General features: G+C 39.3%; 1 protein-coding gene across 4 annotated transcripts in view; it reads left to right on the top strand.

The window, feature by feature from the left end:
• Positions 1–15,398, top strand: part of JADE3 (jade family PHD finger 3) — a 142,538-nt gene that overhangs the window by 105,242 nt on the left and 21,898 nt on the right. For all 4 annotated transcript variants that reach the window (XM_024743542.1, XM_024743543.1, XM_024743544.1 and 1 more), the window contains 3 exons: positions 5,631–5,821; positions 9,025–9,236; positions 14,205–14,372. In XM_024743542.1, coding sequence (XP_024599310.1) covers positions 5,631–5,821; positions 9,025–9,236; positions 14,205–14,372 — 571 coding nt within the window. The remainder of the gene's footprint in view (positions 1–5,630; positions 5,822–9,024; positions 9,237–14,204; positions 14,373–15,398) is intronic.

The raw sequence follows: 15,398 nt of genomic DNA, 5'->3' as shown, positions 1-15,398 counted from the left end.
GCAATTCTCATAGCGTCACTTCTGCTGTATCCTATTGGTGGAAACAGTCACATGCCCTTCCTGATTCAAAAGGAGGAGAAATAGACTTCACCACTTGATGGGGCAGTGGGAGAGTCACATTGTAGAAGAGCGTGTGGAATTTTTAAAATACCATCTGTCACAGAGGTTGTAATTGTCTTTTGTTTCATAAATGAGGCATGGAGTCTTGTAGAGAAGCAGAGTGGCAAGATTAACAAGGGGCATCTTGGGAAACTACTCCTAGAGATATTATTATAAGGGCCTCCTGTTTAGTTAGCTTTTAAGGCACTTATTTCAAGCCTTTAAAAAAATCCATGATGTTGTGGTATTTGTGCAATTTCTGTGCTATTCACAGATGATTCTGATCCACTCATTAGGAAATGAAGCATAGTCTCTACCTGTTAAATATTTAGATCAACTGAAGACACACTGAGGACTCACTGTGCATAAGACACTGGAAGAGGCTGTAGGTCGGCTTAGAGTGGTTGCAGCTTCTTTTTTTTGCCTCCTCAGTGTCAACAGGAGTGTTCACATGGGCTAGAGGTAGCTGACCTACCCTGAGAAGCAGGTGGATAGGCTTTCTTTCTATGAGGCTAAGCAGGTGTGGTTGTGGGTCTTTTCACCAAAATCAGTCATCCAGAAAGTTACTACAGCATTCGTTTACACTCAAGCATCCAAATTGAAAACTGCACTTACTACATTACTCTAACAAAATTGCTCTTATCTCTAGGCTTGTGAGCTTTTGCTGATTTGTTCAGTGGTCTGGTGACAATTCAAAGAGTGTCCCTCTACCAAGTGTATAGTGGCCAGAGAAGAAAATCACTGAGGGATGATCCTGGGATTTCGTCCAGCTATAGCAGTGTTATGTGTACTTGAAGATGTTAAAGCTGCATTTTACAAAACCCCAAAGGAATATTTTTTCATTTATTCTCATAGACCTTCCCTCTATCGTTATAAGAATTTCTCCTTGTGAGTGTGTATTAACCACCCTTTACCCATGCATTTCCTTGCCTTTGGTATTACTGTTTCGGCCTATAATTTTTTTTATTGTCGTAGGCTCAGTCCTTAGATTCAGACCTTTAGTTCAAGATACATATGAAAGATGAGTGAGATAACATCATCATTGTTATAAATTTTGCATTGAAATATAATATACACACAGAAAGATAACTAATGTATAACTCAGTTGTCATGAATTAAATACACTTGCTTAACTGGCACCCAGATCAAGAAAGAGAACATTACCAGCACCCCAGAAGCCCTCCTTCTGCTCCTCCCCACTGACTTCCTTCACCATAGGTGACAGCTTTGCCAGTTTTTAACCTTCATACTGAGACTGGATTGTTTTGTTCATCATTATGGTTGTGAGATTCATCCATGCTATTACATGGAGCATTTCATTAAGTTTCACTTCTGTGTCATATTCCATTGTGTGATATACCACATTTTATTTATCCATTCTGCTTTTGATAGATATTTGGGTTGCTTTCAGTTTTCAGCTATTATGAAAAATCCTAATACGGACATTTTTATACATCTTTTAGGATACATATGTGTACTTTTTTGTTAAGTATATTCCTAGGAGTGGCTTTGCTAGGTCATAGGTATGCACATGTTCAGCCATAATATCTGCTGCCAAATAGTTTGCCAAAATGATTGTACCAATTCACACTCCCAGCAGCAGTGGTCGATTTGCTCCATTTCTTTACAAGCACTTAGTATCTTCAATTTTTAATCAGTCTTTTCAAGTTTAGCCATTCTGGCAGGTAATGGTGATTATGATTTCAGTTTGCATTTCCATGTTAACTCATGAGGTCGAGAACCGCCATCTGGATAGCCTTATTTGTGAAGTGTCTATTCAGGTTTTTTGCCCAGTTTTTAATTGACTTCTCTGTTGTTTTCTAATTGATTTGTAAAAGTTTATTATACATTGTTGATAAACACGTTTTTCAGTCTTGGAGGTTAATGGCTTTTGTGTCTTATTTAAAAAATCTTTGTCTATCCCGAGGTTATAAAGATATTCCCCTTTGTTTTCTTCCAGAAGCTTAATAAATATATTAGTTTAAATCAAGAACATTTATAGTCTGCCTTGTTCTACATAAAATTTGAGGCAATTAAGATGAATAAGCAAAATATTCTTCCTTTTAGAAAAAGATAAATCTTGAAAAAACTTAGATATTCTATAATTACCTCATAAGCCATGCACCAAAAAGTGCAGCATATTTAATCTCATAGTCTCTGGAGAATTCATATGCATGTCTTGTCCTTTTCGGTTGGGTTCATTTCAGTTGGAAGCAGGCCTCTGATAGCAGTTCCCAAATTTTTAGCTTCAATTAATATTTAGAGTTCCACTTTTTTCCTCAAATACTTTGTTGTTGTTGGCTTTTTAAAACTCCATATGGTAGAAAAATTAAAATATGCAAATGTGTGTAGTTATTAACTTTATTCCACATGCATTATTTGGAATCATAAGCTTTTGGAAGAATGCTTAGGAGGAAATATTCAATCTAAAATTACAGGGTGGACTATGCTTCTGTATATATTTATGTGTATTCTTATGAATACATTTATGTTTATGAATCCTTGTACATACATAGTAACTCTAGAAGCTCCAGAAGCCTTCCAGAGAAACAATTTTCATCATTTTATGATGACACATATATCTATTTCTTTCTCTCTTTTTTATTTTTTATTTATTTATTTATTTATTTATTTTTGGCTGCGTTGGGTCTTCACTGCTGCACGTGGGCTTTCTCTAGTTGCAGAGAGCTAGAGCGACTCTTCATTGTGGTGCGCGGGCTTCTCATTGTGGTGGCTTCTCTTTGTTGCGGACCACAGGCTCTAGGTTTTTTTTGTAGATGTGGCACACGGGCTTAGTTGCTCCACGGCATGTGGGATCTTCCCAGACCAGGGCTCGAACCCGTGTCCCCTGCATTGGCAGGCGGATTCTTAACCACTGCGCCACCAGGGAAGTCCCTTTCTCTCTTTTTTATTAATAATTTTTTAACATCTTTATTGGAGTATAATTGCTTTACAATGGTGTGTTAGTTTCTGTTTTATAACAAAGTGAATCAGCTATACAAATACATATATCCCCATATCTCCTCCCTCTTGAATCTTTCTTCCACCCTCCCTATCCCACCCCTCTAGGGGGTCACAGAGCACTGAGCTGATCTCCCTGTGCTATACGGCTACTTCCTACTAGCTATCTGTTTTACATTTGGTAGTATACGTAAGTCTATGCCACTCTCTCACTTCATCCCAGCTTACCCTTCCCCTTCCCCATGTCCTCACATCCATTTTCTACGTCTGCATCTTTATTCCTGTCCTGCCCCTAGGTCCTTCAGAACCTTTTTTCTTTCTTTTTCTTTTTTTAGATTCCATATATATGTTATGATCCTTTTAATGTGCTGTTGGATTCTGTTTTCTAGTATTTTGTTGAAGATTTTTGCATCTCTGTTCATCAGTGATATTGGCCTGTAGTTTTCTTTCTTTATGATGTCTTTGGTTTTGGTATCAGAGTGATGGTAGCCTCGTAGAATGAGTTTGGGAGTGTTCCTCCCTCTGCTATATTTTGGAAGAGTTTGAGAAGGATAGGTGTTAGCTCTTCTCTAAATGTTTGCCAGAATTGACCTGTGAAGCCATCTGGTCCGGGGCTTTTGTTTGTTGGAAGATTTTTAATCACAGTCTCAATTTCAGTGCTTGTGATCGGTCTGTTTATATTTTCTATTTCTTCCTGGTTCAGTCTCAGAAGGTTGTGCTTTTCTAAGAATGTGTGCATTTCTTCCAGGTTGTCCATTTTATTGGCATAGAGTTGCTTGTAGTAATCTGTCATGATCCTTTGTATTTCTGCAGTGTCAGTTGTTACTTCTCCCTTTTCATTTCTAATTCTACTGATTTGAGTCCTTTCCCTTTTTTCTTGATGAGTCTGGCTAATGGTTTATCAATTTTGTTTATCTTCTCAAAGAACCAGCTTTTAATTTTATTGATCTTAGGTATTGTTTCCTTCATTTCTTTTTCATTTGTTTCTGATCTGATCTTTATGATTTCTTTCCTTCTGCTAACTTTGGGGAAGTTTTGTTCTTCTTTCTCTCATTTCTTTAGGTGTAAGGTTAGGTTGTTTATTTGAGATGTTTCTTGTTTCTTGAGGTAGAATTGTATTGCTGTAAACTTCTGTCTTAGCACTGCTTTTGCTGCATCCCATAGGTTTTGGGTTGTCGTGTTTTCATTGTCATTTGTTTCTAGGTATTTTTTGATTTCCTCTTGGATTACCCCCTTTCTCTCTTTTTTAGATGGCCTACCCTGTTCTTTAAAATTTCTAGGGACTAATAATTCAGATTTCGTCTTGGTTACGTTTTCTGATGCTTCATGTACTATCTAGAACATTCATTGTAGAACGAGTCATTGGTATGAGAAATTTCTGTTCCTTCCTTTGCTTGGTTTCCTTGCCTTGGGCTCTTAAGTTTCAGGAGGGGTTTGGGAAAATAATGAGTTTGCTTAGGCCTGCTAGATGATTTGGTGGAAGAACGGAAATCTTTCATCCCATTGTGTTTTCCTGACTCAGACTTATAGTCACTATCATGTATGGTTGGGAAATGGCTTAAGTTTGTATAAATCCATGGCCTCTTGGCTTTAACTCATCTACCTAAATAGTAAAAATAATAAGAGATATAAAAATAACACTGGCATTATTATTTATTTATTTATTTATTTATTTTTTTGCTGTACACGGGCCTCTCTCTGTTGTGGCCTCTCCCATTGTGGAGCACAGGCTCTGGACGCACAGGCTCAGCGGCCATGGCTCACGGGCCCAGCCGCTCCGTGGCATGTGGGATCTTCCCGGACTGGGGCATGAACCCGTGTCCCCTGCACGAGCAGGCGGACTCTCAACCACCGTGCCACCAGGGCAGCCCAACACTGGCATTATTGATCATCTGTTTTTTACTATACACTTTACTAAGCACTTTACGTATTTTATTTCATATAATCGTCATAATAACCCTATAAGTTTGATACTATTATATCATAATTTATGATTATCGTCCTTTTTAGCTGAGAAAACTGAACTTTGTAGACATTAAGTAATTGCCCAAGATCGCCATGCGAGTGAGTGGCAGTAAAAGACAGGTTTGTGTGAGTCTATAGCCTATACTCTTTACCACCATCCAGTATGGCCTCCATGGTAGAAAATCATGAGTTTAGCTAAAATATATCTTTGGTATGTAATCCGGCTGTGCCTTTGTACAGGTATCACCCCTTCTTCTGGTTCCCCTTCTAAATAAATGTGGTGGCCATTGCACCAAGAACGCACAATGCAATATTTTATTAGAAGGAATGGTAGTAAGGGCCTAGGAACCAAAAGCGTAAATGAAACATTTTATTAGCAGTCAGAGTATTCACAGCAAATAACAACGCTGGATTTGTACAACCATTTACTTTCTAGAAACGGATCTGTCATGCCTCTCATTTGGCGGAGCAGGGGATTTCTCCAGGGTGGGAAGGGAGAACATTCAGCTCCAATGTATGGCCTGAGTGCTGTTGGGCCCATCCAGTCAGTGCCTGGAATCTGTCATTTGTTGATTGTTATCAGTGTCTTTCTTTTGCTTTTCTAGGATTGTAGCCGACAAGGTAAAGGAGGTCCTATTTATCCGACCCCGGAAGTACATCCACTGCTCCAGCCCAGAGACTGCAGAGCCTGGCTACATCAACATCATGGAGCTGGCGGCATCTGTGTGCCGCTATGACCTAGATGACATGGACATCTTCTGGCTCCAGGAACTCAATGAAGACCTCGCAGAAATGGGTAAGTTGTTTCCTCACAAGTAACTTGTTCCTTGACTTGATTTGTGATTTTTTAAAAAAGGTGTCAGGACCATTTTAACTTGCTTTCATTTTGTGGCTTCCTTTCTTTTCTGGGCTCTTCATTTATTTTTCTCTTTAATCTTAATCTTAATGAGGCATTTCCTGAAATGCATAAATATATTGAAGTAGAGCAGTAACATTTAAATCTGACCTTGTCTTTCCTTGTTCATGGTGAATATCACAGATCAGGGATGGCATGTAGGTTTCACAAGGCCATTTCCCAGTTCTGAGTGTGAGATTGGTCATGGCTGATTGGACTTCTGGTTGAGAAGGATTCTGAGACTGGTTGCTCGTTCGGCCCTGAAAAGTACCATGATCAGTGAGCAGGGCCAAGGGTAGTGGCACCTCTGACATCTCCACCTGATGGAGAGAAACTGCAACTTCAGCATTAGGCAGTACCACTGCAACTGACAGGTTGATGTGACCAGGATGCCTTAATGTAGGACTTGTATTTTGCTGCCTGGAAGAAGAATGGCAGGCCTAGGGTAAAACATCCCCAAAGCAGTTCTTAGCTACCTACAGTGAGTTCTAGAGTTGTCATGCTACTCTCAAAAAATAGAATAGAATGAAGCAAAAGCAAGCAAATAAAAAACCTCGTAGTAAACATAGTAGTAATTTTAAAGTAAACGTGTGCCATACAGTACCATACCGGCAATGCTCAGAAATCCTAGGCTGAAAGGAAACTCACCTTATACTTACACAGAGTTCTTTTTGACCTGTTTTCAGTCTAAACAGTGTTTAGGTCCAAGTGGTCCTGTGAAACTGGGTGGTTTTTAACTCTCTGTATGAGATATGGTAAAGGATACATTTGATTTTGTTTTTGTTTGAATCACATTTGTTCATTGTTAGTACAACAAGGATCAGTGGTTTTCCTTTTCTTCCCCTTTTTTTCTTTCTTTCTTTTGAGGTTGGTATCTGAATGCATGTGAATACAAAATTAAAATTATACTAAATCCAGTTTGGCATGGTGGTGATAGTTACTCTGCCAGTAACCAATACTAACTCCTTGCTTTTTAAAACATTTTGTTTTATGTCTTCTCTTGTTCTGCCTTCTAAGAGGAAGGAGAGGGGTCAAAAAAATTTAGGGTCGGAACCACAAAGAGAAGGGAATAAAAGACTGACAGAAAGGGAAAATGAGAGTGTGAGGGCATAATCAAGTGGATCGATGGCTCAATGTACAGTTGTGTTTATGAACCATACAGCATCCATATACACTATAGTCATTACAGTGCTGCCTTCAACATGACACTGCCGTATAACAAAGTCCCTTTGGTATTTTGCAGTTAATTCCCTTTGGATGAGTTTTTTTTAAATAAGCTTTCAAAAAAATTTTTGAAATAGTTTTAGCTTTCAAGAAAAGTTGTAGTTTTAATACAGTTACCATATACGTCTCACGCAGTTTGTTTCGCCTAATGTTAACATCTCACTTTACCATGATACATCTGTCAAAGCTAAGAAGCCAGCACAGGTACAGTACTATTAGCTAAGTTCCAGACTTTATTGGAATTTCACCAGTTTTTCCACTAATGACCTTTTTCTGTTCCAGGATCCCGTCCAGGATACCACATTGCATTTAGGCTTGGATGAGTTTTAAAAAGATGATTACCTTATCTCCAGCATTCCTTTAGAGTGAATGATATTGTAGTAAGGTTCTAAGAGCTTAAAATAAACTTTCAAAAACAATATTATCTTAAGCATGTTTTTTGTTCAGATTAAGGAATTCTAAAAGTTGAGTGCTTACTGCATACCAGTCACTATACTAAGCAATGTATGAACATGATCTCATCTCTGCCTCACAAGAAATCAATGAGTTTGGTATTATTATCCTTATTTTTATAGATAAGGAAGCTAAGCCCTAAAGAGGGTAAATAACTTGTCAAAGCTTATATAACCAATGTGAGGTCAAGTTGGAATTTGAATCCAAGTGCTCTTATAACCAGACACTATACTCCTTCACTCCAGGAAAAAAAAAGTGTGATTTGTCTTGGCTGGAAAAATTAAACATACTACCTGAATAGTTTTTGGTTTCATAAGTAGCAACAACATTGAAAAGGTAGTTTATGTGGAATTCCAAAGTTCCTTAGGATCTTATATTGCAGATGAAGTGGTATATTTGGATAAATTTGTTTTGGATCACTTTGAGAAGTACTCCTGAGTTTATAAGCTGTTAGAATAAATATATGTGTGCTCTCACAAAATCATCAGTCCCCCTAAGAAGAAAAATGTTTAGTTGTTACCAATAGCCATCATATGAATCTTTTAGTTGAGTTATTATGTATAGAAGGCTAAGAAAAATTAAAAGTATAGAAGGAAAAGGAATCAAGAGGCAAAAAAGGTAATTTCAGAATTTGCAGTTAGACCTTTATGAATGCTAATAAGTTTATTTTATATTATAGTTTGTCATTAGAAAATATTATTGGATTTTCTAAAAGTCAGGTTTGAAAAATAAATATTTCATATGTATAATCACATATACAGTACCTAGAATTTTCTTTTATGGCTTAATACCTTTTTGTATGAAATTTTCCTTGTGTAACCATTAGATGTGCTCATTGGAACTAATTTGCTAAGAATGAATTGTTATTTATATCCAAATAGTTATATGATTCTAATTATTTTATTATACTCTAAAGTGTTCAAGATTACAAAGTCCAGTGAAAGTCCTCCCTCAGTGGGAATAAGAGAAAACAGATTCGGGGGAGTTCCCTGGTTGCCTAGTGGTTAGGATTCTGGGCTTTCCAGGTTCAATCCCTGGTCAGGGAACTGAGATCCTACAGGCCTCATGGCGCAGCCACAAAAAAGAGACAGAGAGAGAGAGAGAGAGAGAGAGAGAGAGAGAGAGAAACAGATTTAGGAGGAGACTGGCTAGGATTTGGACAGAAAATTGAAAGGGTCAGTATATATAACTTACAAAGAATATGGTGAAATGTATTTCTCCTTTCATGTGTCAAACACTAATATGTGATGATAGGTAAATTTTAGAATAGCTCTAGTAAAAGATTCTTTAAAATCTGGTTGTTTTAGATCAGGGAAGAGATGGTTTTATCCTTTAGAATCTCCCCACCCCTGCACCGGGCTCACAGTAGGTGATTTGGGAATGACAGCTGACTGATGGGTTGATTGATTGTTTGTATTTCTGTGCAGGTTGTGGGCCAGTTGATGAGAATCTTATGGAAAAGACAGTAGAAGTCCTGGAACGCCATTGCCATGAAAATATGAACCATGCTATTGAGACAGAGGAAGGGCTAGGCATAGAGTATGATGAAGATGTGATCTGTGATGTGTGCCGGTCTCCAGACAGTGAAGAAGGGAATGATATGGTGTTCTGTGATAAGTGTAACATCTGTGTGCATCAGGTTAGTGAGAGTGGAGACCGCCACCTCCCCACGGTCAGCCTTTCTGAAGTTCAGTGATCATCTCCAGCACCCATATCTGGGTAGCAGCTTGCATTTAAGGGTGAAAATAAGGATTTGGCCTGGCTGTTCTCCAGTAATTCCTTTAGAAATAATACTTCTTATGATCCCCAAGGTGACTTATTAGCTTTACTCCAGGGGGCTAAACCCAGGTCTTTACTGTGTATCTTCATGCCCATGCCATTGAGATTGCCTTGTTCGATACTTTTACGGTCCCCTGGGGAGTCTCCTTGCTACCTGCCTGGGAGTCTCTCCTCTGCCTTGGAGTCCCTGTTATTTCATCAGGTTACACCCATGGTCAGTAACCTTGGGGAGTTTACACTTCCTACAGCTGGAAGTCGGAACTCCTCATCCTGGCACCCAGAGCCCTCCTCTGTCTCCCAAATATACCACTTCCAGGAAACTAGGTCTACTCCATTTTTAAACATCATAGAATTTTAGGATTGTAAAAAACCATCCCACTCCTTAATTTTACAGATAATACCAGGAGAGGTGAAGTGACTTTACCCAACCTCTTATAGCTAGTTGTCATTCTTTCTCTACCACACTACTTTTTTAAATTAATAGTAATGATGATGGTGATATCCACATTCTTTTCAGCTCTTTCCCTTTCTTCCCCCACAAGCCCTATGCTCTAGCAAAATAAGGTTACTCAGTGGGGCAGTGATGAATATTCCTGATGCTGTCCTGTCTTCATGTTTCAGCCACACCAATTTAAAATGCCTTCTCCCACCTCCAGCTAACAAAACTTTACATATCTTTCAAGATCTAGTTCGAATCCTTTCTTGAACTCCCTTACCCTAAGTGATTTTTCACTCTTCTGAACCTGTTGTGTGTTTCATTCATTTCATTAATTTATCTAGCAAATAGGTATGCAACACCATCCATGTTCCAGGACTGTGCTGCATGCTGAAGATACAGTGATGAAGAGGCAGACATGGTCTTTGCCCCCAGGGAGATCAGAATCTGGTGTAGGGTCTACAAGGAAACTGCCCATTTAGCATAGTATGCCAAGTGTTTTTGTAGATTGAAGTCCATGCTGCTGTGGAAGTGCATGGGAGGGATGGGGGTCGGGGATACCATCCAGAAGGTGGCATCCAAGCTGAATCTTAATGGCCAAAGGGAAATGCCAGAAAAAAACAGCGTGTGTTCAGGCAGAGAGGAGAACATGTTCAGGTGGGGTAGTGAGAGTAGGCAAAGTATGTTAGAGGCAACTCTGAGCTGTTCAGAACTGTGGAGAGTGGTGGGGTCGAGTAGGGAATGCATGGAGAGTGAGGGTAGAGAGGGATACAAGGGACACATGTGAAGGGCCTTCTCTGACAAACTAAGGAACTTCGGTTTTGTCCTGTCAACCCTGAAGGATATGATTTGTAATTTAGAAGGATCATCCTGACTACAAAAATATTAAAATGATTAGATAATACAGGAGATAGAGAGAAACCAGGACTTAAGACTTTATTTTAGTTCCGTGGGCCACCTAACCTAACCCTCTGTATTAAAAGGTACTCAGAATATTCTGTGATCAGTTGGGTCTCTTTCTTCCTTTTACTTGTATCCTTTTAGAGTGAATTTTGAAAATTTATATTCACTCTACCAGTTACTGGCATTTATGTCTCACCTTTAGTGACAGAGAAAATCTTTACTACTTAAGTATGAACTTAAATATCTGGCAGTACAGGTCCACAGTCCCTTCTATGCATTTCCAAAATTTTAAAGCTCTGAAAACTACAAGTTTTTACCTAAGTTTGGCACCAAAACTGATTTGAGGGCAGTAGCAGAACTCACCCTGTATGAGGCTATTTGTAGTCTTTATTCCATTTTGTCAAAATACTCATATATTTTGTTAGAGAAATATTAATGTATTTGATTATATGGCACTGCCCTGGTCCCATTAGGGGGTTAGGTAATATGCCATGTATATACTGTATCACTTTCCTAAGATACGAACAATTCTGAATTTCCTGATGTTTCTTACCCTAGAGTTTTCAGATAAATGATTGTGGATCTTTAGTAGAATTGAAGGTAATAGTACTGAGGTCATCTGTATATATTTTCTGTATTTGTCCTTCACAGTTGGGACAAAATATTAACGAATTACTTCCAGGTTCTTTAACTAACAAAATGAAATGTAGCATAAAAATTCTCCTTAAAGGTATTTTGCTTTGAAAACATATCCAGTAACGACAATAAATGGTGCCCTTTCCTCACATAGAAAGAAATGACAATAACACCTGACCAGGCCTTGCAGAATATAAGCTGGTATGTGTTAAAGCTGGATGTTGATGCCACATAAAGTTTCATATAAAAGAGAATTCTTCCGAAGTGAGTAGGTTCACTTGAATTCTAAAGAGATACTTAGGTTAGAGCTCCCTCTGTTGACTGAAAAGTGACTTTAAATGATTTGGAAGATTTGGTTTACTCAACAGAATTGGGGACATGTTGACAATTATATTTATTAAACATAATTTTTCTTCTTTAACTACCATATTATATCAACTGTTTGTTCCTCTGTGACTATAATACACTTACGGTCAGTACTTTAGAAGAGGGGTTTATTTTACATCAATAGATGTTAGATTTTAACAATTAAATTTTTTCATGAAAAACTGTGAAAATTGGGACCATTCCAAGGCCCTTAATGTATTCCATTTTCTGCTTCTTAGCCCACGTATTGAACACTCAAACTGAGGCCTAAATTAATTTGCCTGAAGGTACATGCTCATAGTTTTTATACCTGTCATATATATAATGTTTAGCACTAAATTTATTAACCCCTTGAAATTATATGTAAAACATATGTTCGTGCATGTGTGCAGTTTTTTAAAAAAAATGCAGTCCAGCCTTCGTCATTTTGTGGTCTAGAAAAAGTTGAGAGCCACTACAATGAAATACAAGTTTCTATGATCTTATGACCAGGAATAAGTCTACAGAAGAGCTCAGTAAATGATTTTCTACCCAATAAAATGGCCAGGTGATAAAGGGTATTGCTAGAACCAGCTTCTGGTTTTTCTTCTGCTGGTCTGAAAGAGGCTCTGTTTTAGGGAGAAAGCTTGCTTTCATTTCCTTGCAGACTTTCTGAATCTCAGAGAAAGAAAAAGCTTTGAAGGTTAGGGACCTTATAAAATGATGCCCTGCTTTTGTGACAGCAGCCTAGCTGGAATCCAGCTTCAGTTGTTGAGTGAAATTTATTTGTTCTACCAAACCACCTACTCAAGCTCAGCGTAGAGAACCTTCCAGATAAATTGATGGTAAAGGACCTACCCCCAGTGACCTTACAGTATCACTGAGGAGATGAAACATAACAGTTAAAGTAGAGAAGAATACATGATGTCGACTAAGTACCTGGTGAGGGAAACGACGTTGAGTGGAGGGTGGGAGTCAGGAAGTGGAGCAGACATAGGGGCTACAGTGATCTGAGAATTGAGGTGAAGAACAGCAGGCTTTTTCTTTGAAGGGCCAGATAGTAAATATTTTAGACTTTGAGGACCACATATAGTCCCTGTTACATATTCTTCTTTCTTTTAACATCCCTTTAAAAATATGGAAACCATTCTTAGCTTGTTGGCCTTACAAAACACATCTCAAGAAGTAGGCCCCTGGTTTTAGATGGGGTTGGGGGTGGGAGCAGAAGGGGTTTTTAGAGGGTTTATTGCTGTGCAATGGTATGAAGTCTTTGTTTTAGTAAGAAGAATATGGCAGCCAAATAGAAGAATGATTGAAGGTATGAGGGGAGAGGAAGAGAATTTAGAAATAAATCAATCCAGGCATGACGTGAATGAGGACTTGTTTGGAGCAGTTGTGGTGGGGATGGAGAGGAAGGTCAGAGTCTAGTGACCACTCCGTAGGGATTAGTAGCAAGCCCAAGGGACAGTAGATGAAGGAAAGTGGATAATAAGAGTCAAGGAATTTGGATCTGGAAGCTGCGAAGCATGGTGGTGATATGGATAGAGAGAGTTTGGAAAGGGGGCCAGTTGCGGGGGTAACATGATGGTGACTATTGGAACTGGAATCTGAGGTGTGGGTGAACTTTCTGGGGCAGGCACAGACTTTGAAGCTGCGGTGGTGAATCAGTCAGTAGTGAAGGTATGCTAGGCCACATGGGGAGCCAGGTGACCCCCAGCTATAGTCTCTAATGGTGAGAGTAGAGCAGTAAGGGGGGAAGGATGGGCGAAATTAGAGATAGTGAAAAGGAAATCTAAAATATTTCCAAACTAATCTCCCTCCTCGCACCTCCAGTAGTAATTCATTTATTTATTTGTCCGACTTCATTCTGTAAGGAATTTGAAGTAGCTTCAGGAACTCATTATGGACTACTGTGATTAGTCTAATATTCTGTTCAATTCAGGATCCATTCGTAAGTCCCTTTTTCTTCAACTCAAGCAAGTAACTGCTACAGTTTCCTGAGAGTGCTTTTTATGCAGCAGGCACTGTTAAGGCTCTTTAACATCAGCTCATTTGCTCCTCAGAAGTTTCATTCTGCTTATTTCTTAACACTTTTTTCTTGATCACAGCAGTGCATGACATGTAGAAGTTGTTCAGTGAGTATATGACTGACTAATTATAATACATAATCATTGAGAAAGCTTTAGAAAACGGAGGCAAAAAATATGTAATCACAAAACTCAGATAACAGTTGGGCTAACCTTTGCGTGTATTTCCTTCTAGTCTTACTCTATCGTCCTTAAAGTTAATTCTCATAGACAGACATGCTGACCTTAAAACAGATGCTAGAAGTTGCTTTTTTTTTTTTTGAGTGTTTTAAAATTACTAAATCCTGGATATGAGCTCGTTTGGCCTTATTTGCCTCTTTCTCCTAAAAGTGGAGGGTACTCTGTGACTGTGTACCGGAGCAGACATTGACCCCGTGAGAAGACACTAACCATTACCCCCCTCTCCTCCTCGTGCCTCCAGGCCTGCTACGGCATCCTCAAGGTCCCAGAAGGCAGCTGGCTGTGTCGCTCCTGTGTCCTGGGCATTCATCCACAATGTCTGTTATGTCCAAAGAAAGGTGGAGCCATGAAGACCACCAGGACAGGGACTAAATGGGCTCACGTCAGCTGTGCCCTGTGGATTCCAGAGGTAAGAATTCATCCAGGTCTGTGAGGCCATTTTCTCTCCCACAACGTTCAGACTGACTCAGGCTTCATGGAGATGCTTCATGCCTGCCCAAGTTTCTGAGGTGACAATGGTTCCACTTGACCTCCCTCACATCCTTCTTTTGCAAGTGGGCATGTGAGCCCATGCTAATTAATTTATAGGTGGTACTAGCAGTGGTATTGGATAAATTTGGATGAGAGGAGAGGGTATGAGCAGCACATTTTTTAAAGGTAAAACCTACCTTAAAAATACCAAATCTTAAGTGTAGAGTTTCATAAGTTTTTACACATGTATGTATCTGTCACCACAACCCAGACCAAGACATAGGACATCCCAGAAGTAGACATAGAGCATCCCAGAAGGATCCCTCACACCCACTTTCCAGTCCTTATCAGGGTCCCTATTACCCAAGAGTAACTACCATTTTGATTTCTATCACTATAGTTTCATTTTGTCTAAAAATGGAATCATACAGTATGCACTCTTTTCTGTCTGGCTAGCAGTCTATATTGTAGTGTGTGTCAATGTTCACGCCTTTCCATTGCTGAGTAGTATTCCATTTTTTAAGAGTGTCTTTATTCAGAATGCCACCCCTCACTATTTAATCTGGTCCTTCAGTTGCTGATATTTCCTGAGGGCTTCCAGACATTACTTCTTACTTTTTATGGCTGCCCTTTTTATTTTTATTTATTTATTTTTAATTTATTTTTGGCTGCGTTGGGTCTTTATTGTTGCGCGTGGGCTTTCTCTAGTTGCAGAGAGCGGGGGGCTACTCTTCGTTGCAGTGCGCAGGCTTCTCATTGTGGTGGCTTCTCTTGTTGTGGAGCACGGGCTATAGGCACGTGGGCTTCAGTAGTTGTGGCTCGCGGGCTCTAGAGCACAGGCTCAATAGTTGTGGCCCGCGGGCTTAGTTGCTCCACGGCATGTGGGATCTTCCCGGACCAGAGCCCGAACCCGTGTCTCCTGCATTGGCAGGCGGATTCTTAACCACTGTGCCACCAGGGAAGC

This window comes from Neophocaena asiaeorientalis, unplaced genomic scaffold (genome assembly GCF_003031525.2).
Source record: "Neophocaena asiaeorientalis asiaeorientalis breed wild unplaced genomic scaffold, Neophocaena_asiaeorientalis_V1.1 scaffold243, whole genome shotgun sequence".
In the NCBI taxonomy this organism is placed as follows: Eukaryota; Metazoa; Chordata; class Mammalia; order Artiodactyla; family Phocoenidae; genus Neophocaena; species Neophocaena asiaeorientalis.
Note: the sequence above shows the minus strand (reverse complement) of the source record. Positions and strands in the feature narration are given on the sequence as shown.